The sequence below is a fragment of the Staurois parvus genome, unplaced genomic scaffold (assembly GCF_062004578.1).
Source record: "Staurois parvus isolate SC_StPar_1 unplaced genomic scaffold, SC_StPar_1.0 ptg000155l, whole genome shotgun sequence".
Classification (NCBI taxonomy): Eukaryota; Metazoa; Chordata; class Amphibia; order Anura; family Ranidae; genus Staurois; species Staurois parvus.
Genome location: NW_028317951.1, coordinates 17,731,920 through 17,756,595, shown reverse-complemented (window position 1 = coordinate 17,756,595; position 24,676 = coordinate 17,731,920). Strand labels below are relative to the sequence as shown.

The 24,676-nt window shown below is 39.9% G+C and overlaps 1 protein-coding gene across 2 annotated transcripts in view; it reads right to left on the bottom strand.

Moving 5' to 3' along the window:
• Positions 1-15,683: 15,683 nt before the first annotated feature.
• ECT2 (epithelial cell transforming 2) overlaps positions 15,684-24,676 on the bottom strand; it is a 92,008-nt gene continuing 83,015 nt past the window's right edge. For both annotated transcript variants that reach the window (XM_089675524.1, XM_089675525.1), the window contains 4 exons: positions 22,962-23,116; positions 21,038-21,145; positions 20,708-20,854; positions 15,684-17,830 (listed from right to left, as the gene is read on the bottom strand). In XM_089675524.1, coding sequence (XP_089531650.1) covers positions 17,750-17,830; positions 20,708-20,854; positions 21,038-21,145; positions 22,962-23,116 — 491 coding nt within the window. In that variant the 3' untranslated portion in view covers positions 15,684-17,749. The remainder of the gene's footprint in view (positions 17,831-20,707; positions 20,855-21,037; positions 21,146-22,961; positions 23,117-24,676) is intronic.

The window sequence follows — 24,676 nt, the reverse complement described above, 5'->3', positions numbered from 1 at the left end:
ACAGTCTGGCAGCAGAATCACCGCTTACCCTGTAGATGTCTCAGCAGGATGAACTATCCCCTACAGGGGCAATATCTTCAAGACAAGGTTTGTTAACCCATTCACAGGCTCCTCCACCTGTCAAAGAAGAGGATGACAGTGAAGAGGAAGAGGTTTGCACTGACTGACTGTTTGTGGCCAACAGTCAATGGATGCCACTCAATTTACCTTTACTACTGAGACTTATTTAGGTACTTTCAGATCTGAAGTCCCTTAACTCGTGCTTCAGATCCATGAAGTCTTCTGAGACAATGGTACAGATTCCAAAGGAACAGAGATAAAGAGACTTAGGCTTATGGTTGTAATAACCCCACAGTATACTCCAATCACAGATATAAATTTATCCAATAAAAGAGCAGTATAGTCATCCAATAAATCAGTAAATGGCCAATACGTGGCCATGATGGAATATCCGCTCACCTAGGCAGCGTAAGCCCTCGAGCAGGAGTGGATGGTAGAGAGCTCCCCTTATATAAGATCTCTGGTTGCCACTGGTATTCATGACTTGATAAAGCACATGTGTGTGAAACGCGTTGTCGTGGCAACCAGCTCAGTTTGCGGTTCAGCCTAATTCTCGGTGGCCGACTTCTGCTTCTTCCCGGGACCCGTGATATCAGTTCCAGTGAGCCATGGTCCCCGGTCTGGCCAGCTTGCTTCCAGTGATCACCTTTGCACTACCATCCACTCTGGCTCAGGGGCTTATGTTGCTTAGGTGAGCGGATATTCCATCACAGCCACATATTGGGCACTTACAGCTGATATTGGATGACTATACTGCTCTTTTATTGGAATAAATGTATATCTTTTATTGGAGTACATTGTGGAGTTATTACAACCATAAGCCTAAATTTCTTTAGCGCTGTTCCTTTGGAATCTATTCATCACTTTTTTGGTGTGGCATCAGCAGCTGAGGACTAATTGGCTTCCAACAATTTGGGATTTCAGTGCTTGGATCTTTTGGTGTTATTGAGACAATGGTACAGTCTACCCTGGCTATAGTAAACAGAGATCCTAATTTGCCTTCTGATATACCTTGGTAAGTCCCATGTCTTCCTCTTTTGCAATGCGATGTCATTAAATTAGCTAGACCTCCAGGGTCAAAGGTGGTTGGATGCAAAAGCAAAATTTTTAATGTTACTTTTATGTGAAGTTACTGTTATGTAATATCTGCTGTGTCCCTATTGCTTCTTTGAGGACCAAAGACTTTTGCTAGGAGGACTATGTAGCCCTGGTCTGCGATGCCACATAGGAGCACCTGTAAAGGGAGAGGAAAGAGAGAGCTTACAAGAGCATACAGGCACTTTGACAGGGCAGCCTCTTCAAACTGTGGGGGATGTAGTCCTGGAACAACCTTTGCAAAGTAGAGAACTGTATGGGACTACAAGTCTCAGGAGGGTGGTGTGCTACAGAAAGGAGAAAATGAAAGGAGAAGCCAGTGCTTGGGGCAGTCTTACGTGGGGAGTGAGAGGTGACTGTTAGGAGGGTTCTGCTGAGTCAGAGACGCTGCTGTTGCCAGAGGAATGGGACTGTGCTGCTGCATTTGCACTGAGGCCACAGTTGTTGGAGAGATCCAGAGAGCTGTAGGAGATGGGTGTCAATTGTTTTGTAAGAGATCTCTGCTACAGCATCCAGTGTCACCACTAATGCCACAGGTTCTAATCATCAGAATGGGAAGAAACTTCATAACATGCTGCATAGTGGTGAGAGGCTGTTAGCCATAACTTCCTTACCCTCCTACTATATGGACAGTGCTACCCTAACCAGGGATTTAGTTTGGGGATTTACACCTTTTACTGTGGCATGCAAATATACCTGAGCGTGAAGTAAGCTTCTGTGCCCAAGCCTTTTTTTTACAACACTGGCCAGTGACTTTCCCCTTAAATTTAGGATTCAGGTACAGAAATACTTGACTGGCTCACTGTTTTTGGTATTGTACAAATCTGTTTTACCTTGTAATTGTTCATTGCTATTGTTGCCTTGTTGAGTGTCTAGCCTACATAAATTCACCTTTTTCTGACTTGATGTGGCATTGCCGAAAGAGTTGTTGTCATCTGAAATATAGGGACCCATACACATCAGTGGCTCCTTCAGGGGTAAGTGCTATAATTGCTGCTTTTTTTTTTTTTAATCACAATTGTACATTTAAATAAACCTCAATAAGCACACAATGGGATAGATTTACTAAAAGCAAATAGGCTGTGCACTACAAGAACACTCCAAGAGCACTTGTTCTAAATCTGAGGGGAACATGCAAGTCAAATAAATATACAGAATTTTTGCTTGCACATGATTGGATGAAAGAAATCAGCAGAGCTTTGACTCATTTCAGAGTTTCCCCTCGGACATTGCAGTGCACAGACTATTTGCCTTTAGCAAATCAACCCCAATGTATTTTAGAGGAACAAAAATATGCAATTGCCTGGAGGTCTTTTAAACAAACAATTTATGATCCTGAAGATTGGGTTATGAAACACTGGTTCAGTTTACTGATATATAGAGATTATAGTGTTTTTTCCATAGGGTTTACACTCTTGAGTAGTGTGTAACACTTATGTACAGTATACAGAATAAATGAGTACACCCCTTTTAAAAAGTAAGGTTTTAATCAATATCTCAATGAACAATTTCTAAAATTGACAAAATTGAGTTTTATAGAACATTTGTTTAGCTCATTACATGAAACATCTTTTTCCATTCTTCAAGAACGACCTCTTTTAGAGCCTGGATGCTGGATGGAGAGTGATGATCAACTTGTCTCTTCAGAATTCCCCATAGGTGGTTGATTGGGTTCATATCAGGAGACATACTTGGCCACTGAATCACTTTCACCCTGTTATTCTTCAGAAAGGCAACAGTGGCCTTAGATGTGTGTTTTGGATCATTGTCATGTTGGAAAAGTGCACAACGACCAAGGACACAGAGTGATGGTAGCATCTTCTCTCTCAATATAGAGCAGTACATCTGTGAATTCATGATGCCATCAATGAAATGCAGTTCCCAGACACCAGCAGCACGCATGCTGCCCCACAGGAGGACACTGCCACCACCATGTTTCACTGTATGCACCATGCATTTTTCTTTGTACTCCTCACCTTTGCAATGCTATAAATTTTGAAGCCATCAGTTCCAAAAACATTTATCTTGGTCTCATCTCTCCAGAGTACAGATTCTCAGTAGTCTTTTTCTTTTTTGGCATGGGCCCTGGCTCATTCTAGGAAGGCTTTTTTGTGTACGGGCTTTAGGAGAGGCTTCCTTTGTGGACGACATCCATGCATGCCATTCCTCTGCAGTGTACACCATATTGTGTCATGGGAAACAATCACCCCAGTTGGGCTTTCTACTTCTTTAGCTAACTGCAGTGAACTTGCATGGTGATTTTCTTCAACCTTTCTCATCAGAAGACACTCCTGTCGAAGTGTTAAGTTCCATGGACAGCATGGACCTCTCTGTGAGATGGCTGCAGTTCCATCTTTTTTAAATTTTTGTATCAATTTTGCTACAGTATTCTGACTGATAAGTAAAGCTTTGCTGATCTTCTTGTAGCCTTCACCTATCTTGTATAATGAAATTATTTTCTTTCTCAGGCCTTGTGACATTTCTCTTCCATGTAGTGCCATTTCTGACAGCATGAAATGGGAAGGGGTTTCTCTTTGTTAAGCAATGCTCTTTTATAATCAACTGTCTGCTGGACACCTGTTTATTGAATAATTGGACTCACGTATAGTTGAATTCTTGTTGATTGGGATTTTGTCATCATAAAATTTAGTTTTGCTCTTAAGACTTTCATTGGGGTGTATTCATTTTTTGCAGCATGGTCTTGAATGAATTTCTTAGGAAAAATATATTTTTTGTGTGCAATTTAACACATCTTACTTGCAATCAAGGGCCTAATTTGTGGGAATATTGTGTACAATAGTGTCCCAAAGAAATGTTGATTTTGAAAGGAAAGCTTTTCTGACAATTCTGTTGGGATGTACTCATTTATGCTGAGCACTCTCTACAGTATTTTTAGCTGGTGCTGCCATTAAAGACTCAAAGATTAAACACCATTAGTCTACTATTAAAATAGGGATTGTTGCACATTGTATTCCAGAGTGTTTTAGACCTTGAATGCCTCATTAAAGAAAGCCTGTCACCAAAAACATCACATAGGGGACATTTTGTCCCCTATGACAGTGTTTCTAAACCTTCTTCAGTCAAGGCACCCTTTAACATTATGGACAGTCTCAAGACACCCCATTCTAAAATGTAAAAAACTATTCTAATAGTTTTACATAATGCGTCAATATCCACACACATAGGACACCCAACTTTAGAAGTGATTTATTCTTCCAAATCAAATACACTTTTGCACACTGGTATTGACTAGTATTCCAATGTTTCCCTTCTCTCTGTTTTCCTCCATCATTCACAGCTAATGTGATCCCAGCACTGACAAGTGGGACAGGGGAGGGTCAAACAAGGATGGTGTGCAAACAACCAACATTCTCCTTAGCAACTGATGATGTAATTGGTTGTTGGGATACCGGCAGCTAAAAGGTCGTAATGATGCACAATGAAAATCCATGGCTTTGTGAAACTAAAAGGCAGGCTTGATCCACCTCTGGCTTGTACTATATTTTTGGGCAATTTTTAGGCATTTTGCCAAGACACCTCTGAAAAAATCTGAAGGCACCCTGGTTGAAAAAGACTGCCCTATGAGATGAAAAATAAAAGGTTAAAGTAATTATGAAGGCAAGTTTTTTAAATAATAATGAACATGTCATAGTTACCTGCTCTGTGCAATGGTTTTGCACAGAGCAGCCCTAATCCTCCTATTCTCAAGTCCCCATTGGTGCTTTTGCCCCTCGCTCCTGCCAAGTACCCCCAGAGGAAGCAACTTGCTATGGGGGCTCCTGAGCACCTGCTCTGCGTGAGCATTCACACACAGCCACAGCTTGCCCTCCCCACTCTTCCCGCATTGGCTCACTGGCTGTGATTGACATTGGCTCCCACTGCTGTCTCAGCCAATGAGGAGAGACTTGAGGCTTGTATGAGCATCACTAGCTCAAAAGGGGGGCTCATGTAAGTGTTAGGAGGGCAGGGAGAGCTGCTGCACACAGAAGTTTTTTTTGCCATCATGCATAGAATGCATGAAGGTAAAAAGCCTTCAGCCTTTACAACCACTTTAGGTAAAAAATAAATAAATAAATAAATTGTAAAAAGTTTTTACAAAAAAAAAAAGTTACACCCAAGCACATACAATCCCCCACATATGTGCACATACGAACATAAATGCACACATTGGGGTACCTGCACATGAAAAGGTCAAATTGTGAAAAACATTACATAACACCAGAAACGCTAATGTGAGAGCAATATTTCTAGCACCGGACCACCTCCATATTGCTAAACTGATGACCTATAGGGGGCTTTTAAAGTTTCACCTATGGAAAATATAGGCTACTGAAGTTTGTTACCATTTCACAGCTGCACGCAAATTTAAGGTTTGACATGTTGGGTATCTATTTGCTCACTGAAAGCTTGTCTTTTATATTTTACCAGAAAGATTGGTAATTTATTGCATTTGTGTGCCCTACAATTAACTCAAGTGTATCAGTAAAATATTTTACTGAAATTTTGCATTTCCTAGGACTAGTGGTAATCTACTGTGACATACAAAAATTGGAACTACCACTTTATGCTCTAGGAGGGTCTGTTTTCAGAAAATATATAATGTTTTGGAGGTTTTATGTAATCTTCAGCTTTAAAAGTAAAAAAATGTAATCCTGAAGATTACAGAAAACCTCCAATACATTATATATGTGCAGGACAGCAGCAGCTCTCTGGGGACTCTTACGCCTCATTGGCTGAGCCAGCAGCAGGAGCCATTGGTTCCCGCTACAGTCAATCACAGCCAGTGAGTCAATGAGGAAGCGAGGCCAAGCTCAGTGTGTGAATGGAAGAGAGCCTGTTCACATGCCCCCATATGCTCTGAGGGGACCCAAGAAGGAGCAGCACTGTGGGGGACCCAAGAAAAGGACAATCGGGGTTGTTCTGTACAAAAGCATTGCACAAAGCAGGTAAGCATGACGTTTCTTATTTAAAGAATTACTAAACCCATGCATCTGCATTCACTTTATCTTGTCTCTCACAGTACACAGAACATGGAAATGCAATTATTTCAATAAATATAAACTGCTAAATACCTTTTCTCATCAGCAGATAGAGCAGTCTTGTGAATTCTATCAGTGTTCAGCCAAGCACTAGCTAAAGCATGTTTGAGTTATATTTCTGCTCTAGGAGGATGCACAACTCCTGACCTTTGTCTGGACAGTGCTGATTGGCCCTGTGCTGATCACATGCACTCTCCCAAAAAAAAAAACTTCTCTAGCAATACACACCAATCTCAGCATGTGCAGAGCGTCTCCACACAATATGTCTTATCAGGAGATAATAGGGGGGCAATAGAAGAGGAGGATCAGAGAAGACAGGATCAACCAGCATTTTTACACAATGCCGATTAACTCCTTAAGTTCCACAGTGAGTATATCAAGCATGCTTTACTGCATATACAGACTGATATTACTGTTGTGGGTTTAGTAACACTTTAACAAAAAAAAAATCTGCATTAATATCACTTTAAGCTGCTAACACCTGCATAAAAGATATTGATAACACTTCTAGCATAGCATGGGCTGATTCTAAAGGGTGAGGCAGTTCCTGCGTACACCTTTTTACGGACCTCCTGCTTTTGCTAGACTGTGCAAGTTATGTGATAGTTCACAAGCTTGTGAAACATGAAAGTGGATAAGTGCAATAATCAGTATTTGCGTACAGCTACATTGGTGGCACTCCTGAACTTTGAATAACCAGACTGATAATCTGAGATTGAGTGATACTTCACGGTGACATTTACACTTTACTTCAGAATGTATGATATGGGTGGTCCAGACATTGTCAGAAATACAAAGTCAAAAACAAAAATATTATCAGATGCCAATAAATTATAGTACATCTCTATAATGCATTAGGTCCCGTTATTCTTTGACCAATCTTTAGGTCATAGTAGTTTTTTTTTTTTTGTAAGTGGTTTAGAGAAAACATTCTAACAGATGAGTCAATGAACTATTGACAAACTACCAGGTCACCTCCTCATTGCTGTTATATGTAGCATTTGGATATTAGAAACTAAATGATGCTTGCACAGCAGGAGATGCTGCAGGTGACAGTCACACCTTGTACATCCCCACTGAACCTGCTCCAGCTTTTCTCCTATGGAACAATGCTGGTTTAGGTGACAGCATTATTTAAACTTTCTCCATAAACTGAGAACCCAGAGTATTGTTTACCATTCCTTATATAATTAACATGGGTAGTAGAGCATGTACAATCACAGCGCTATATTTCTCTAAGCATGAAACACAGCAGGTATATATCAAGAGAAAATATGCCTGCCTCCATTAATCATTTCAACTATAAATTCAAACAAATTTTAAACCAGTCCCATGCACTGCTGCTCTTAGTCCCTAAGACACGTCCCTCTCTTTTTCTGATTCACGCTGTTCTAATTTTCATTTTATACAAATGTCATAAATGTCAATTATCATTCACTCCAGGGGTGATTTTATTAAATATCTCCTTTCCTTTTTTTTCAACACTGCTGAAAATAAAAATCCCTTAGTACAAACTTCTTGTGGAATGAGGTGCTTGGCCTGCGTTTCTGGTAGAAGAATGTCATACAAGTATACAGGATCAACAAGAAATCTCTTGTTTTCCCATTAGCATTTTCACACCATTTTGAATATGCAAGGATGACAATTATCTCTGCCTATCCCTTCTTTATATAGATAACATATACATATTTTGTGTCAACAATAATAGAATTTCATCACTAAGGAGTTTAATGTAAACATCTTCAATGTCTTTATACATAGAAAGGGTTTTACAAGTCAATAAAAAGAGCAATATTCTCAGTGTGTTATGTACTGGCAAGGGAGAATGGCTTTCATTAGATAAGCATGCAAACAGCATACATATAATAAACTATCTTAAGAAAATCTCTCATAAGAGATAAATGCTTAGCATGCCATTGCAGACTACCTTGTAACAAAAGCTAGTTGCCTAGCATTCATACTGATCCAGCTTTATTAGTAGAGGTTCAGCTCTATGTGTGATAATTCTTCATAAACTGGCATTTTATTTATTGATTTTGTATACGTATGTATGTACTCACTAGTTATCTGTCCACAAGCAAAAAACACCAATATAAATATAATCTGAACTTCTTCAGCCTTAGACACGGTGTATCAGGACTTTATGTCAAAGAACAGGTACAGACACACTAGTACACCCTTTAAGGCAGGGCTGCCAAACTATAAGTCCCATGAGGCATTGCAAGACTGACCGTTACAAGCATGACTCCCAAAGGCAGAGGCATGATGGGACGTGTAGTCTCACAACAGCTGGAGGGCCGCCAGTTTGACACCCCTGCTTTAAGGGGTGGTACCCAATGTAAACTGCCACCACCCCCCTTCCTCCCTGCCCAGTTAAAGTGATACTAACCACACACAGTTAAATTACATTATCCTTTCTCTTTATGTATGTGAATGATAGCACAGCAATTACTTTAATAAAAAAAAAACACAACACCACACATTTAAAGTATATTTTTCCTAATCGATATACAGCTGTCGCATGACCCAGCTCTTTCCCAGGCTATCTTCAGGGAAACAGTGGCAGGAGGAGATTATAGTCTTCTGCTGCTGGTCACATGTTCAAAATAAAAAAAATAAAGTCTTCAAGATACAGTGTCAAAATAAATATGTCATATCTATGAACGGTTTTAAATTGTTATACAAATATATGTTTGAAATCAAATCTATTTTTTTTTGGCAATAACATGGTGTAAGTGGCTGTCAGTCACAGCCTGTGTCTTAGAATAACAGGAAGGTGACACCTCCATCAATTAAGATGTGATATCCCAATCCTTTTGTGTTTAGCTGGTTAGTAGACATGGAGAAGGAGGGTGGAGTGAGCTGTCATTTACAAAACCTGGATTTGCGTATTCCCCAGGGGAGTTTGATTTGCACGGAGCTGTTTATGCTTTTATACATGTAATTAGCATGGTTCTTAATAAATATTGGATGCCATTGATTTTATACTATGTGGAGAGGTCCTATTTTTCCATGCACTTTTCCCTAAGTGGCTGCAAATATGAAATATATGGTGAAGTGGCAATATCATATTTCCAGGTTTTCAGCCAATCACCTTCAAGCATTATATAACTTCGCACGTTGAGGATCATACATTCCGATAAGCCTCTGATCTGGGCACTGGTGTGGGAGCATGGAGTGAGGCATTTTTTTTTCACCTGGAGGATTTTTTTATATTATATTAAGATTATTTCATTTACATTTCATGGTGGATTTTGTTTGCATGGACATTCTACTATAGCCACAAACTGAACTCATATGAGTTTTGTTTTGTCTTAGGAACACTACACTTGAGTTTGGGTTTATTTGATGGTTGGTAGGTGGGTGGGTGGCACAACCACCTCCCCTACCAGCATTGGTGGTCAGCAGCTGACTGGAACAATAGTCTCCCCTAGTAGCATTGATGGTCAGGATATAACAATAAGCTCCCCTCCTTCCCCAGCATTTGTGTTCGGTAGCAGGCATAACCAAGGCCACCAGCACTTCTCTTCCAGACATCAGAGAGACACAGAGACAGCAGCTCCAATAGGCCACCTCCCTTTGCCAGCATTCAAATATCAATTAGAGGCAGACACACCGGAGCACCCTCTGTGTGGCAGTACCTGATGTGGACTGCCCTCTGGCCCTTTCCCCAGGTAAGCCACTGCAGCACAGAACCAGAGCTGGGATTTGCCTTACAGTCACAGCACAAATAAAGCCTGCATAGCACAAAGAGCAATAGATAACATACAAGTGCACAGATATTTGATTTGTGAAAATTATCAAATCCAATTCATTGATTGCACCTATGTAGAGACCTGAGAACAGTGACGATAATTTTTTCTAATAAGCATGGGTTGTAACCTCAGGGTGGTTATGCGGCAACGAAAAAAAGCATCAAACAAATGATCCATTCAATTCATTATAGAGCATCTCTTTGCTGATCATTGACAGGAGCGGTGAGTTCAGACAACAGGTAAGATGACAGCAACCCTACCCATCCAGAAGGCTCTGCATAGTGGTGGACCAAATTGCTTTACTAGGTACTTATTTAGCATGTATAAAAGGAGTCTATCAGCGAGAGCTAGCTATTCATGAACTGTTGAAAAAGGAAACGGCAATTAATTATACAGTTTGTTAGGCTTAGAGGAAATTTAGAAAGTTTGTATTAAGTGTGAAAAGGGAAGTGGTGTGAAATTCTTTAACATATTCCATTTCCTAATTAGCAATCTCTGCTGATGTTACTGACATACCAACTGTAATACACAAGTTCAGAAAAAAAAGACAGTTTAGGAATCAGCTACTCCTCTATTTATATTCACTTGCAAATAAATTAAAAGCAGCAGCAAAATAGGCCAGGAAAAATGTTTCTACAGTTCAATTGACCATTTAAGTCAGGGGAATGCAATAAGGCAGTAATGCTGCAACCAAACACCTTTTCTATTTTAAGAAAGAAACCTGCCAGGCTGAAAATAAAATATGTCATTGCTTGAAATGTGTGTTACAGTGTGAGCCTTCTCATCCTGGCTCCTTGGTCAAGTTCCTTACATGGAATAGGTATATCCAAAACAGATATCCCAGCATTTCCTTGGCTGTATGCTTGATCATGGTCATTCACAAGCTAAGAAGCAAAAGAAAGGGAAGCTTGGAGCAAGAGCCTTTTCCTAAAGCTACAGCCAGAGATTTCTGCAGAGGCTTTGTTAGGTAGATTGTGATTTAAACTGAAAGATTTGCTCTGCAAAACACATAGGGAGCTGATCTACAGTCAAACCAGCCTCTGTGGGTCTGGGATGGTGTGGAGAGGGATTGTGCTTACAACATCAGAGAGGAACTGTAAGAATGTATTTGGTTTAGTCTCTTGGCATTCAGTCCATTTTGTGTATAAGTTTTAAATTTGTGATGCAAATCATTTTATGTACAAGCGTGTTTGGTTTCTCTGATAGACGACATAATGGGACAGCCATTTACTGAAGTTTAGCCACTAAGTCTGGAGCCATTTTTTTTTTTTTTTCATTTTTGGTTTACATATTTCAAATATCAAATTAGGCCTGAAGAACCCCCAAACATTTTTTGAAAGAAGACACTTCAGAGAATTAAAATAGTAGTTGGTCCAATTTTATAAAAAATAAACAAAGCAGCACTAGAAACCACTATAAAAAATATTAAAGAATATCAATAACAAACCAAATATTCAATATTATCCAATACTACAGGTTAACGTATAGCTATATAAGTGAATAAAGCACTATAATAGGTGCTAAACATAAATGTGATCGTGTGAACAGTCTATTAATCATACAAGTGTTCATAGATATTGTGAGGGCTTGACGCAATTAGGTCAGCATACTAGGTTCCATATACATAAATTGCTCTAGTGACTTCCAACATATCCAAGTGACTTCATCTGTGCGAAAGACTAAGAAATGCACACTCAGATGCGCATAATAAATGCGCATTGAGATAAGAATCTGTAGAGAGCCCCTTTAAGTAGATCTACCAGACAGCATGGAACCAGGATCCCTCCTCTGGACACACGCTTCCTCTGCAGCCACGCTTCCACTGGGGTCCTCTGTGATCCTTAGCTCACTTCAGAGCCAATAACAAAAATGCCTCATAGTGTAGTATTAAAAGTTAATTTATTGCTATAAATTTAAATCCAGATGATCATCCAAGGAATATCCACCAAAATACTTACAAAAAAAAAAAAAAAACAAACAACTTTGTGTAAGCTAAGGCAAAATACATGTGGCTGCTCAGTGTGATGTCACGGCGTATGGGTCCTCCTTGACGTGATTCCTGTGCACGCACGTTTTCAAAAGGGAGATATATAGATATATATATATATATATATATATCTATATCTCCCTTTTGAAAACGTGCGTGCACAGGAATCACGTCAAGGAGGACCCATACGCCGTGACATCACACTGAGCAGCCACATGTATTTTGCCTTAGCTTATACAAAGTTTTTTTATATATATATATATATATATATATATATATATATCTTTAAATTTTTTTTTTTTTACACAATTTTTATTGCTATTACACAGGTGACCAATAGCCCCTAAGTGATAGCGTATAGGGGACAGTTCTCTTTATGAAACATCAGGGGTCTATTAGACCCCAGACTTCTCCTCTGTACTCCATTGCAGCCGAGAGTACATGTTTCATCAGTTGCTGCACAAAGCACTGATTCCAGTGATTGACAGCACCGAACCAGGGTAAGATTAATAAGTATCTGGCTGTATTTCTCAGCACCATTAATCTTGACCAAATGCAGCCACAAACTTGCCAGGAACCTCCACCATGCTTCACGGTTGCCTGCAGACACTCATTGTACCACTCTAGCCCTTAACGAATAACTGCCTTTGCTACAGCCAAATATTTCAAAATTTGACTCATCAATCCAGAGCACCTGCTGCCATTTTTCTGCACCCTGTTCCTATCTTTTCATGCATTGGATGTGGAAACCAGGCTGAACGACTCAACTTAACATAGGGATAGTTAGGAATAACTTATGTTTACACATTTATATAGACGCAGAAATATGCCAGCTCTAAGCAAATGCTCAATGTTTTCAATGTCTCAGGCATCTTTATATTCAGTTAGTCAGGCCATACAGACATTTCTTTCATTCAACCAGCGGGTTGCAGCTTTAGTACAGTTCTATCAGGGCACTTGGTATTCACTAGCCATTTATAAAACCCTTTCTATTCCTTTCACAGAGGTGGAGAGCATATAATTGTACTATAGATGAAACTAAAATTTCAGCACCAGAAGTTTGGTTTTTACAAGTGGTGTATGGGATTCAGTTCAGTTTTACTTAATGCAGCCAGATATGAGCCAACCATTAGTATATTTGTGAAAATAAATACCTCTATCAAAATATTAAGCTGTAGGGGCCGTTATACCAAGCGTGTTTCCTCCACTCAGACAACCCAGATCCAGCATACAGCTTGTCATTAAGATGAATGGTTGTGCACCACTGTACTCATGTATATGATGGCAACTGGAAACAAGTGGAGCATACAGGCATATCCATTTTTGGATATGCCTGTAGGAGCAAGAGTAACTCCACTTTTGTTGAGAAAAAAAATAAATAAATTCTCTGTGATCAATGTACACAGTAAGGAGTTTACCAAGCTTTTCTGAAGAGTACTACTTGTTTCTGCACTGAAGAAAAAGCTAATCATTTAGAAAAGACTAAACCTTTGGGAGCATCTCACCAAAAATGAATTTTTTGTTGCAGGGTGATACCCAACATCTGACTTGTATCTTAGTGCAGAATTCTGAGAAAAGTGGTGAGCCAGTCACACAAGCAGGAAATGACTTTGCTTGGGAAGTTCTGTAAACCAACTGTATACAGAAGGCCTCCCACCTGGTTGCCATATTGCATTGAATTTTACAGACAATTACAGCGGCTGCAGATTGATAAAGAAAGGTCATTTTTAATAACATCAAATTACAACGTGGCTTCTGTAGGAATTGTATATGCCAGGGCTTAACAAATTTGCTTTGAATCTAGGAGCCAGCTTTAAAAGTTAGGAGCCAGGGGTTGTCAGCACACGGGACTTCACCCGATTTGTCACACTCCCATCACAGCAAAACCACACCATGTTTTAAGCGATTCTGCTGCAATCCCAGATGTGAATGGAGCTGCCCTGGTTCACACAGATTCTGGATTTGTTTTGAAACTCAGATTTACATAACAGGCTAGATATTTTGTGTTCCTATTGAGGTGGTTGACACAGATGCGTTTCACACGCATTGTGTTTTGAGTGGCATTATGAAAAGGGTCCTGTGCAAGTTTGCAACTGTGCGTTCCAGACTCAGAAATGATGGCATGCGGAGATAAGTGTTCACATAGGATTTCCATTGACAGGCGTTTTCCCATTGAAATCTATGGAGGGGGGGAGGGGCGCAATTTCCCATTGAAGTCTATGGGGGGGGGGCAATGTCCCATTGAAGTCTATGGGGGGGGGGCAATGTCCCATTGAAGTCTATGGGGGGAGGGGCAGCAATGTCCCATTGAAGTCTATGGGGGGAGGGGCAGCAATGTCCCATTGAAGTCTATGGGGGGGGGGCGGCAATGTCCCATTGAAGTCTATGGGGGGGGGGGGCGGCAATGTCCCATTGAAGTCTATGGGGGGGGGGGGGGCGGCAATGTCCCATTGAAGTCTATGGGGGGGGGGGGGCGGCAATGTCCCATTGAAGTCTATGGGGGGGGGGGCGGCAATGTCCCATTGAAGTCTATGGGGGGGGGGGGCGGCAATGTCCCATTGAAGTCTATGGGGGGGGGGGCGGCAATGTCCCATTGAAGTCTATGGGGGGGGGGCGGCAATGTCCCATTGAAGTCTATGGGGGGGGCAATGTCCCATTGAAGTCTACGGGGGGAGCGGGCAATGTCCCATTGAAGTCTACGGGGGGAGCGGGCAATGTCCCATTGAAGTCTACGGGGGGAGCGGGCAATGTCCCATTGAAGTCTACGGGGGGAGCGGGCAATGTCCCATTGAAGTCTACGGGGGGAGCGGGCAATGTCCCATTGAAGTCTACGGGGGGAGCGGGCAATGTCCCATTGAAGTCTACGGGGGGAGCGGGCAATGTCCCATTGAAGTCTACGGGGGGAGCGCAATGTCCCATTGAAGTCTACGGGGGGAGCGCAATGTCCCATTGAAGTCTACGGGGGGAGCGCAATGTCCCATTGAAGTCTACGGGGGGAGCGCAATGTCCCATTGAAGTCTACGGGGGGAGCGCAATGTCCCATTGAAGTCTACGGGGGGAGCGCAATGTCCCATTGAAGTCTACGGGGGGAGCGCAATGTCCCATTGAAGTCTACGGGGGGAGCGCAATGTCCCATTGAAGTCTACGGGGGGAGCACAATGTCCCATTGAAGTCTACGGGGGGAGCACAATGTCCCATTGAAGTCTGGAGGGGGGGTGCCATTTCCCATTGAAGCCTGTGGAGGGGGGGGGTGCCATTTCCCATTGAAGTCTGTGGAGGGGGGTGCAACTTCCCACTGAAGTCTTTGGAAGGGGGGGGGGGGATTTCCCATTGAAGTCTGTGGAGGGGGGTGCAACTTCCCATTGAAGTCTATGGGGGGGGGGCGCGATTTCCCATAGAAGTCTATGGGGGCGCGATTTCCCATAGAAGTCTATGGGGGGAGGGGACGCAATTTCCCATAGAAGTCTATGGGGGGCCAATTTCCCATTGAAGTCTATGTGAACCCAGGCACCAGGACGCAATTTCTAGTCGCCACGGCGACCTGGCGCTTGAAAGCGGAGTGACCCTTTAAGCTGAATGGGCTTAGCCAGCCTGTGTGTACAAAAACTGCACAAAATCTAAACGCTATTAAATCAACATAGCTAACATTAATTATATTGCATCACATACCACTTTTAACATCTGTTTAGAATAATTATGGCTAAACAGCAGGTCTCCTTAAACCTGCAATAAAAGACAACAGGCAAATACATCTTTACAAGTTTATTTATATACAAGATACAGTACCTATGAATACAAACCGTTTTTAAAATATAGCCAGTAGATTTTTTTTTCCTTTTTTTGGGCTGCATTAAAGTTTTAATAGAGGTTGATTAGCAGCTAATATACTGACATTTTCCATTACAAAAAAAAAAAAAAAACACAAAAAAACAAACACAAAACAAAACAGAAACAGGAATGTAGTGTTAACAGAATCAGATCACAATTGTCTTGTATAAATGGCAATCTAATATAAATAAATATGTGTATTGTTAAAACAGAAAAGAAAAAGCTTTGGTGGTTAACCACCTTTTTCCTCATATCATGATCAGATATACATAAGAAAAACATTCCACAAATTCAGATAGAATGTAAAAAAGTATTCCTTTCTCACATTTTTGGAACAAACTGTCAGCATTTCAAAACTTATTCTCTAGCTTTAGAGATGATTTATGTAAAAATTATAAAAAGATTAACAAGATGGCTGACAAGAGCAGTGACAAAAGATGCCACATTTCATTGAAGAAATCAGAGCTACGTAGTGCTTGAAACAAATCTTGTCCAGTACAGCAGCAGAGCTTTAAGGAATTTTCTGGGACACCTGAAAATCTGGATTGGTCTTTGGCTGCCTGTGTGCAATAACAAACAAGGTTCTCTTGTTCCCATGTCTGCATGTAAGCCAACAGTCAGGTTCTTGATTAAGACTAACATTCAGTTATCATTATGGGCCGTCATATTCACACAGCAGTCACTCTAGGAGTCCAGAAACCATTTTAAAGAAAAAGGCAAGATGTGCTTCAATGAATATTAACAGATGACCAAGCAAAATATTGGCCAGCTAGACACCAGTCTCTAACATGATTATGGTCACAGAGGTCTGAATAGTTCAAGGGCAATAGAAGGCTTCTTTTGTTGTATGTATGTCCGAGACCATAAGCCTCCCTTCCCCTACTGAGAGTGGGGCAGACAATACTGCAAAGAGAAGTCAGAAGTAAGGATGAAAAGCACAGAAAATTCCAGAAGTATTTTCTGAGTATTAACCTGAACACATTGTTAGCATGTCTAATGTGCGGCCTAGGCACATTAACCAGGACCCAGTAGCTTATTACCCATTACTTCATGCACAAAACAGCTGCACTAGTTCTTAATGAAGTGGAAGCCATAGTATTTTATATGCCACATAAGTAATGAATATTAGCTTTCATAGTCTGCTGCATTTATGAGTTAATTAATAACCATCATGTGCTGCCCCACAGCTACCAGTCAGATTCACACCTGCACTGGAAAGTGACATTTGCAAGATTTAACTACAAATTTAATTGGAGAGTGGGCAACCAAGAACAGATCTTAAAGTCGAATCTGCAAGGTACACTATTAAACAGATACATATTAACTGTTAAACATTCCAATGGATGTGGAATTCTGTTTAGCCAGTCTTATGATTCACACATTTCTGTCCTGCCAGGAAGGTCATTTTCCTATTTCCTACTTCACCTACACAACCTCTGGGCAGATACAATGTAACACTGCAAGCTAAAATTCTGAATCAATAAATAGTGTAGCTGTAGTCTGGCTGTATGGCAGAAGTTTGTAAATCACTAAACTGGTTGCACAGAAATCTAAACCCTTTGTCATGTAAAATTGTTAACCTATATGAATTTAAACTGTATATTTTTCTGGCTGGAGTTCCAATTTAAGATAAATGTTAAAAAATTCCAATATGTTGCCGCTGATCTCAGACTGCAAAGCATCATCTTATGTTGATGCTGTAAGTAAAACCTATACAAAATGGTTGTCTCAGATTGGATGAGTTGTGTTACATTACTATAATGAGAAGACAGCTTTCCCTGTGCACACATGCTCACAAAACCTCTGACTGACACGTCAAGAGCACTATACAACATTTTACTTTATACAAACAACATTTTTACAAAATCCAATGTCTCATTTGCAAGCTGCTGGGAAGTGCTACCAGGAAGAAGTACCATATTGGATCAGAAAGTCAACAGCCAGCAGCTTTTGTCAGTCATTGCAGGAGAAGGCATTATCAGCTTTCAGATAAGATGGGTCGTTGACCGACTGAATGTATGGTATTTTCGTTCAAATAAGTTTACCAAAGAAGGTGATTGGACATTCTGAAAGAAAAGAAAAAAAAAAGGGGGTTAAAAGTGGAAAATTTTGTAAAGAAGTTTAAAGCACATACAAGGGGCTCATTTAAGGGAAAACTCCAGACCATCTAAATAAGTTGCACAGATTTAGGCAGACTACTACAGAGCCTTAACTGCTTTTGTATATATTGAGAAAGGTTATGTTTTTACAGCTTTGATTAGAATATGGAGAGATTATACAAGTTCACGTATGGGACATTCACCTCGCTTTCTGCCATCACAGACAGGAAGCGCAGGCAAATCTCACCAAAGAGCAAACCAACCAGAAAACCTGTATTAACCCTATGGAACAACCTCTAGGAGTAAAAGTACTGCCAGTGGTTACATTCTGCCAAAACCAAACCATCATGCAATTACAAAGAAGCTTTAAGACTTCATTCACACCTGAGCACATAGATTATCAGGCGTTTTGCAAGCATACACCTGCATATTAAAAGTGTAATACAAGTGTTTTACATGTGTATTCAAGCTTCAGGTGTTTTTTGTTTTAGCCAATGGAAAGCTCTAGGGGGAGGAGAGCTGCAATTTGGCTGGGAAACACATTACAAAATGCTCATGTTGTGCTTTTCAGGCATTCCCATTGAAGTCTATTGGGCCAGAAACAATCCAATCTGCCTAAAAATCTCATGTATGTCTTCGAGCAACAAGTATTTTGCTACAGGGCGACAAAACGCTCAAATTTGAACAGGGACCATTGAAAATTGAAAATTTAGTTTGAGGAGCATCTTGAAGCTTCAAGCTACAAAACGCTCAGGTGTGAATGGGACTTAAACCGTTTATTGTAGTTCTGCAAATGTGGGCTTCAAAACAGCAAAATAGACATTCTAGGAAAGAATCCCTAGAAGATGAAGGAAAGCCCCACTATAGTGCAACTAGTGAATATAACAAATGCTCTTTCTTTCCAAGTCTTATTTTTGTCAACAACTCTGATTTAGTCCAACATTGCACCTAAATATGAATGGTTAAGAGTCGCTAAATGTTAAAAACCATTTGCTTGATTAATATAAATTAGAATTTTGCTAGAATATATTTTACTTAAACAATTATATTAAAAGGGAGAATAATATAGATTTCCAGCATGGTTTGTTTAATAGACCTTCTTCACCTTCTTCTCTGTAATACAACAGAAGAGACTATGAGCAGCATTATGTTAGCCCTTTAACACAATGGCCAAAATTATAGAAACAGAAGCTGCAGTTATAGTAAACTAAAATTGTGTGGACATCATCAAATATTTAAATTCATTCGTAGATCAAGGAGTAACTTTAAAAAAATGCTAAATAGGTATTAAGAGTCATCTTTCAGAAATAAAGATTTGTTTCAGGTTTAACAGCTCTAAAAAAAACAAAAACAGTACTGGTATCAATCACAACTGTGGGGCAATAGCCATGTTGCTGGGAAAAGATGATGGGTCCTTAAATCTTTTAGAACAATCATTTAGCATTAGAACAATCATTTAACATTTTAGCAAGCTCACAGTTTAAACATAAATCAAATCCCTTGGAAAGAAAGACAAGTATTGATGTTATCACCCTTTAAACGACAGTGTGAAAAAACATCTTGTGCCAGGCAGTGTGACCATTGGTGGAAGTGGCAGTTTATATAATTATATATATAGAAAAAAATCCACAAAGTTAAGAGAGCTCACAGAGGATTGTGGTTCACCTCGATGGCTCCTTTCAGATGAAAATAGATGTCTTGTCACAGGGAGTGTTAAGAACCTGCTCGCTCTGTCCTGTACATTCAGACGTAACAATATGTGGTATAGTATGTGTTTCACCCAACTGGCCAGCACAGAATAGCTGTGGGGTAGACTGACTCGTTTCTCCTTTTAAAGAACGAGGCATAGGACTGTTTGGGGAACCCGGGCAAAGAACTGAAAGGGATCTGGGACTTTGTGAGATCCCATCAAGGGAATTAGATCGTTGCACACTACTGTGTTTGGCAGGTCCATTTAGGTTGAAGGTAGAGGACGAACGGGTAATCTATAGATAAGAATGATTCGTAGAAAAAAAATAAAATAAATATGAAACAACTGTAGTAAGGAAATTAAAATTTTACTTATACAAATTAAAAAATATATATAAATTGCAGCTAGAATAATAGTATATAGTCTAAATAAATGATGAATATGTTGGTTCTGGTAAAATTTCAGGACTGCACCTTTTCATTAAACATTTTTGTTTGCCCACATCTGAATTCCTGTCCATTACCTGTCCCTGTTTAGGAAAGAGTAATCTCCATGCCACAAAAGGTTATTTCTCAAAAAAAAAAAAAACTAATAAAAAAGGCATGAAACGAGACTGGGATTTCAGTGCATTGCCAGAAAGTCAAAATCTTAAACTCCGATTTGAGCATCCCTGCCCCATGCCAAATGTTCCTCCTCCAGCAATTCTACACCTACACAATAACACAGAACAGTTAACATCAAGAGAATGGCTTCTTTGCAAAATCTTTGGGTCATGTATTTGTATGATCCCACAAAAATAGATCACCAAAAAAGTGAATGATTTTGTATTTTACTGCATGTCTGCACAATCTGAAAGGTGGAGTTTGCAGTTTCCCAAGATACAAAGAAAATGCTCTGGAAGATCAACCAAGTCCCAAAGCCAGAGGCACACAAAAAAAACAAAAACGTTCATATAGGAAAACCAAAACACAAGATATTGGCACAGAAAAAAAAATGCAGTACTTCAATTGCTGTATATGCAACTTGCTATTAACTTATATGTATATGATATGCATATACAGTATATTCTAGTTTAAAGATCACGGTTAGATGACTAAGCTATGAACATTCACACGAGATCAGTTGTGAACTGTGAAAAATTGAGGTGCGCTTACTGCTAGAGAAGTGGTACTTGGCATGCGACTACTTGCAAATCCCTCAGTGCTTGGACCAGGACTCCTGCTATCCGGCGTATTATGAACCATCAGCGCCCTCTGCAGGGCTCTCTTTGGAGTCTTAGAGAATGAAAATGCTCTTGTGACCTATAAAAAAGGCAATAAATAACACACAGTCATTTGATATAGTTATCTGAGCTAGCAAAAACATAATGAGCATACATCAAAAGGTCTATTAATCACAAAAATATATTCATTGGTATCAGTGTACACAGTACATTAGATGGAAAACAAATGCTGGTAAACAAGTAACATAGCATATGAACTTACTTTCTTGGAAGTTTTCTTTATAGCTCTCGACGCTCGACTTAATGTACTATCCACATCTTTTGTGTTCACTTCTAATGAATCAGGATCAGTAGTATAAATCAAATTTTCCTATAAAAAAAAAAAAAAAAAAAAGGACATGCAAATACAGAATTTTGTTCTTTTTTTAAATTGGAAAAAGAAATTGCAGAAACAAGTCAATGTTGAAAACCCCAATCCTAAAATAAAAGTTCCTGAACAAAAATACCTGTAAAATAAAAGTGCATAAACCTATGCTGCCATCTAGTGAGAAACTACAGAAATTCCTGATCAAGGGAAAGCATAAAGAAAAGCGAGCAGTAAAATGCCTGAAAAGAGTGAGTGTGAGAGAGAGAGAGAGAGAGAGAGAGAGAGAGAGAGAGAGAGAGAGAGAGAGAGAGAGAGAGAGAGAGAGAGAGAGAGAGTGTGAGTGAGAGAGAGAGAGAGTGTGAGTGAGAGAGAGAGAGAGAGTGTGAGTGTGAGTGAGAGAGAGAGTGTGAGTGTGAGTGTGAGTGTGAGAGAGTGAGTGTGAGAGAGTGAGTGTGAGAGTGAGTGTGAGAGAGTGAGTGTGAGAGAGTGAGTGTGAGAGAGTGAGTGTGAGAGTGAGTGTGAGAGTGAGTGTGAGAGTGAGTGTGAGTGTGAGAGTGAGTGTGAGAGTGAGTGTGAGAGTGAGTGTGAGTGTGAGAGTGAGTGTGAGTGTGAGAGTGAGTGTGAGTGTGAGAGTGAGAGTGAGAGTGAGAGAGTGTGTGTGTGAGTGTGAGTGAGTGTGTGTGTGTGTGTGTGTGTGTGTGTGTGTGTGTGTGTGTGTGTCAATGTTGTCAGTATTTGGTTGTGTTATTCAGTACTCGTGCCAAACAGGCTCAATGCAACAAGTTAAAACATGATTATATAGGTAGTTCTTTTCACCCACATCACTTATCTAGTTTTGCTTTTATCGCTGTCACTGCCCACAATGATAATCGTAGCAAATTGTTATAGATGAGTAAACTGAATATTCAGTGTGCGGACTTTGAAAGACGCTTTGTTGTCGTGAACAAAATAATAAGTTTTTACAGAGTATTTACAATCACATGGCACCAACCCTGATCCACTCCCCAACTCCAACAAACTAAATCTAATGACAACCCCCCCCCCAACAGGCATACAGACACGTGGGGTGTATTTAGAAAACACATGCAGAACTACTCATCGGTGAAAATGTATGTACACTCAACCTGTGCAAATGTTCAATGTGTATTTGGATATACGCACACATAATAAACTAGATTCACCATTACTTTTATAGATAGAGCAGACTTTATATTTTGCTTTTTCACGTGTCCCATGATGCATTCAGAAGTGTTCCATAAAGAAATAAACAACTGTCAAAGGCAACTTCTGTTTCAATTTGAAATGTATATTAAATGTAATAAGTCACTTTATAGTGCAATAAAGGGATAACAGTGGTAAAAACTGCTCTCAAAGCTCAAGAGCAGCTGCTAAATGGCTTACTTCTTAAAAGCAGATAGCGAACAAGGAGGTAAGCAATACAGATACATATTTGGATTTGGGGAAAAAAGTTATTCTTCATAAACCAAACCCATAGGCACCATCCTTTACACACATTTCTTTAAAACCATTTCATTCCAAAGCTACAAAATTTCTGGGTAGGGATTCATTTCTTAATAGGATTTAGTATATTTATATTCAAGAACTCCAATTGTAACACTACATATGCAGCACAGAAATGTCCACAGTCTCCACGGAAACACTGCTCGGCAAATTATTAATTTCATTTTCTAGGAGGCGGCGAGGGGGCACAAAAACAAACACACGGGGGTGGACAAAGCTGCATATTTATAACAGTCTGGAGCTAGTTGGAAGCACTTTAAACACAGTCACATTGATAAATCAGTAGGAGAAAACTTACAGCATCTGCTTTACAAATGGTGTTGGCTATGTGCCGGCACAACATCTTTAGCCAATCTACCTTCAGAGGTTCTTCTGCTGTCAGCTGAAAACTAAATAACTGGTTTGTCTGTTCTGTTGGAGGTCGCACAACCAATGCAAATGCATTATGACAGTCTGAAAATTAGAAAGAAAACTTGTTTATTATAGCAGTATTTATAAAAGTATTACCCATATTGGCACTTATAGAATTAAAGATCCAGTTTGTGATAAAGTAAGCAGCAATACAGCCAGTCAGAATCATCAAAACTGACACCACACTAGTGAGAATAGGGTCAATAGAACAGTATACAAGCATGACTACCTGAGCATGGCCTGCAAATTAATACATTAAATTCAGAAGTCTTTTAGCTGCGTTACCATGGCATGTAATTACATAGTTACAATGCTAGCTTTACTTTGAACCTATATTGCAATCCTATTACTGTAAAGGCACATAGGCAGACTACACTACCCTACTGTGTCAATAGCCAGTCTATTTCATAATCATGACATTTTAGACACCAGAAGTCACACATAATGTTATTTATTTTACTGCAAGTAGAGAAACCACATGAATTTGACTTGGTGTTTGCCTTCTAGTCATTGTACAAAGTTCAGACTGGAGGAAGGGGGACGCAGCACAAGCAGCAGAATGACATGTTGGCTTGTCCGTGTACTGCTTCTCTTTTCACTGTTCAGTAACAGGCTGGGACAAGACTTGTAGTTTTGCCCTGCTACATTTCAATAATACATCTTCTGTCCTGCCATGTGGGACAGAGCTGTAAAAATTCTAAGACTAGGGACAGAAATACATACCTTCAAGTTTCTAGTTACTTACCCTTTAATGTACAACTCACAGATGTGAGTAATCTGTTGCGGTGCTCTGCATTGTCAAAAAGTGACAGGGGGGGAGAGATTTTTCCATATACTGAGACACGTTAGACATTCACTCCAAAGGAATGGGTTTGCCTTAAGCTGCTCAGCAGGGACCGACTGAATTTTGATCCATGCATGGGGCAATCCTATTGGATTTTTGCCGCTCGATCAGATTCTGATGTTGGGGAAGTCTCCCTCATTGTCAGAATTTAATAGCACTGCTGAGAGGAATCTTATTTTTCAGAGCTTTGAGTTCCCAGAGGACAGTAGTGAATTTCATAAACAACTTAAAAGACTTTGGAAACCTAATAGGGCAAGACTAGATAAGCCCATCCCCACTTGAGAGCTTTTCAAGGCCATATGAGTGAGTTTTAGCAGCAACTGGGGTGAACTAAGGATGTTTACATTTGTGTTGACCTCGATCAGCTGAATATCGCACTTCAGAGGGCGCTTTGCAGGCAGTGGGGAGGTGTTGTACAGTTACACAGGTTTAAAAAAAAAAAAAAATTACAAGTCCATCGAATTCAACCAAAAGAAAAGAAAGGAAAACCATATAGAAAACCTCCATATACACAATTCTACACCCACAGTTGATCCAGAAAAATGCAAAAAACTCCAATAAAGCATGATCCAATTTGCTCCAGAAGGAGAAAAAAAAATAACTTTCTGATCCCCGAAAAAGGAATTTGGATATTCCCTGAATCAACCATCTCTGGTCTTATTACTATATTAGTATCCAGTTTTATTTTGTGCACAGTAAAACAACCTAATGAGCTGGCCAGAAACATCTTGAGAAGCCTATTCCACATTTTCAGTTAT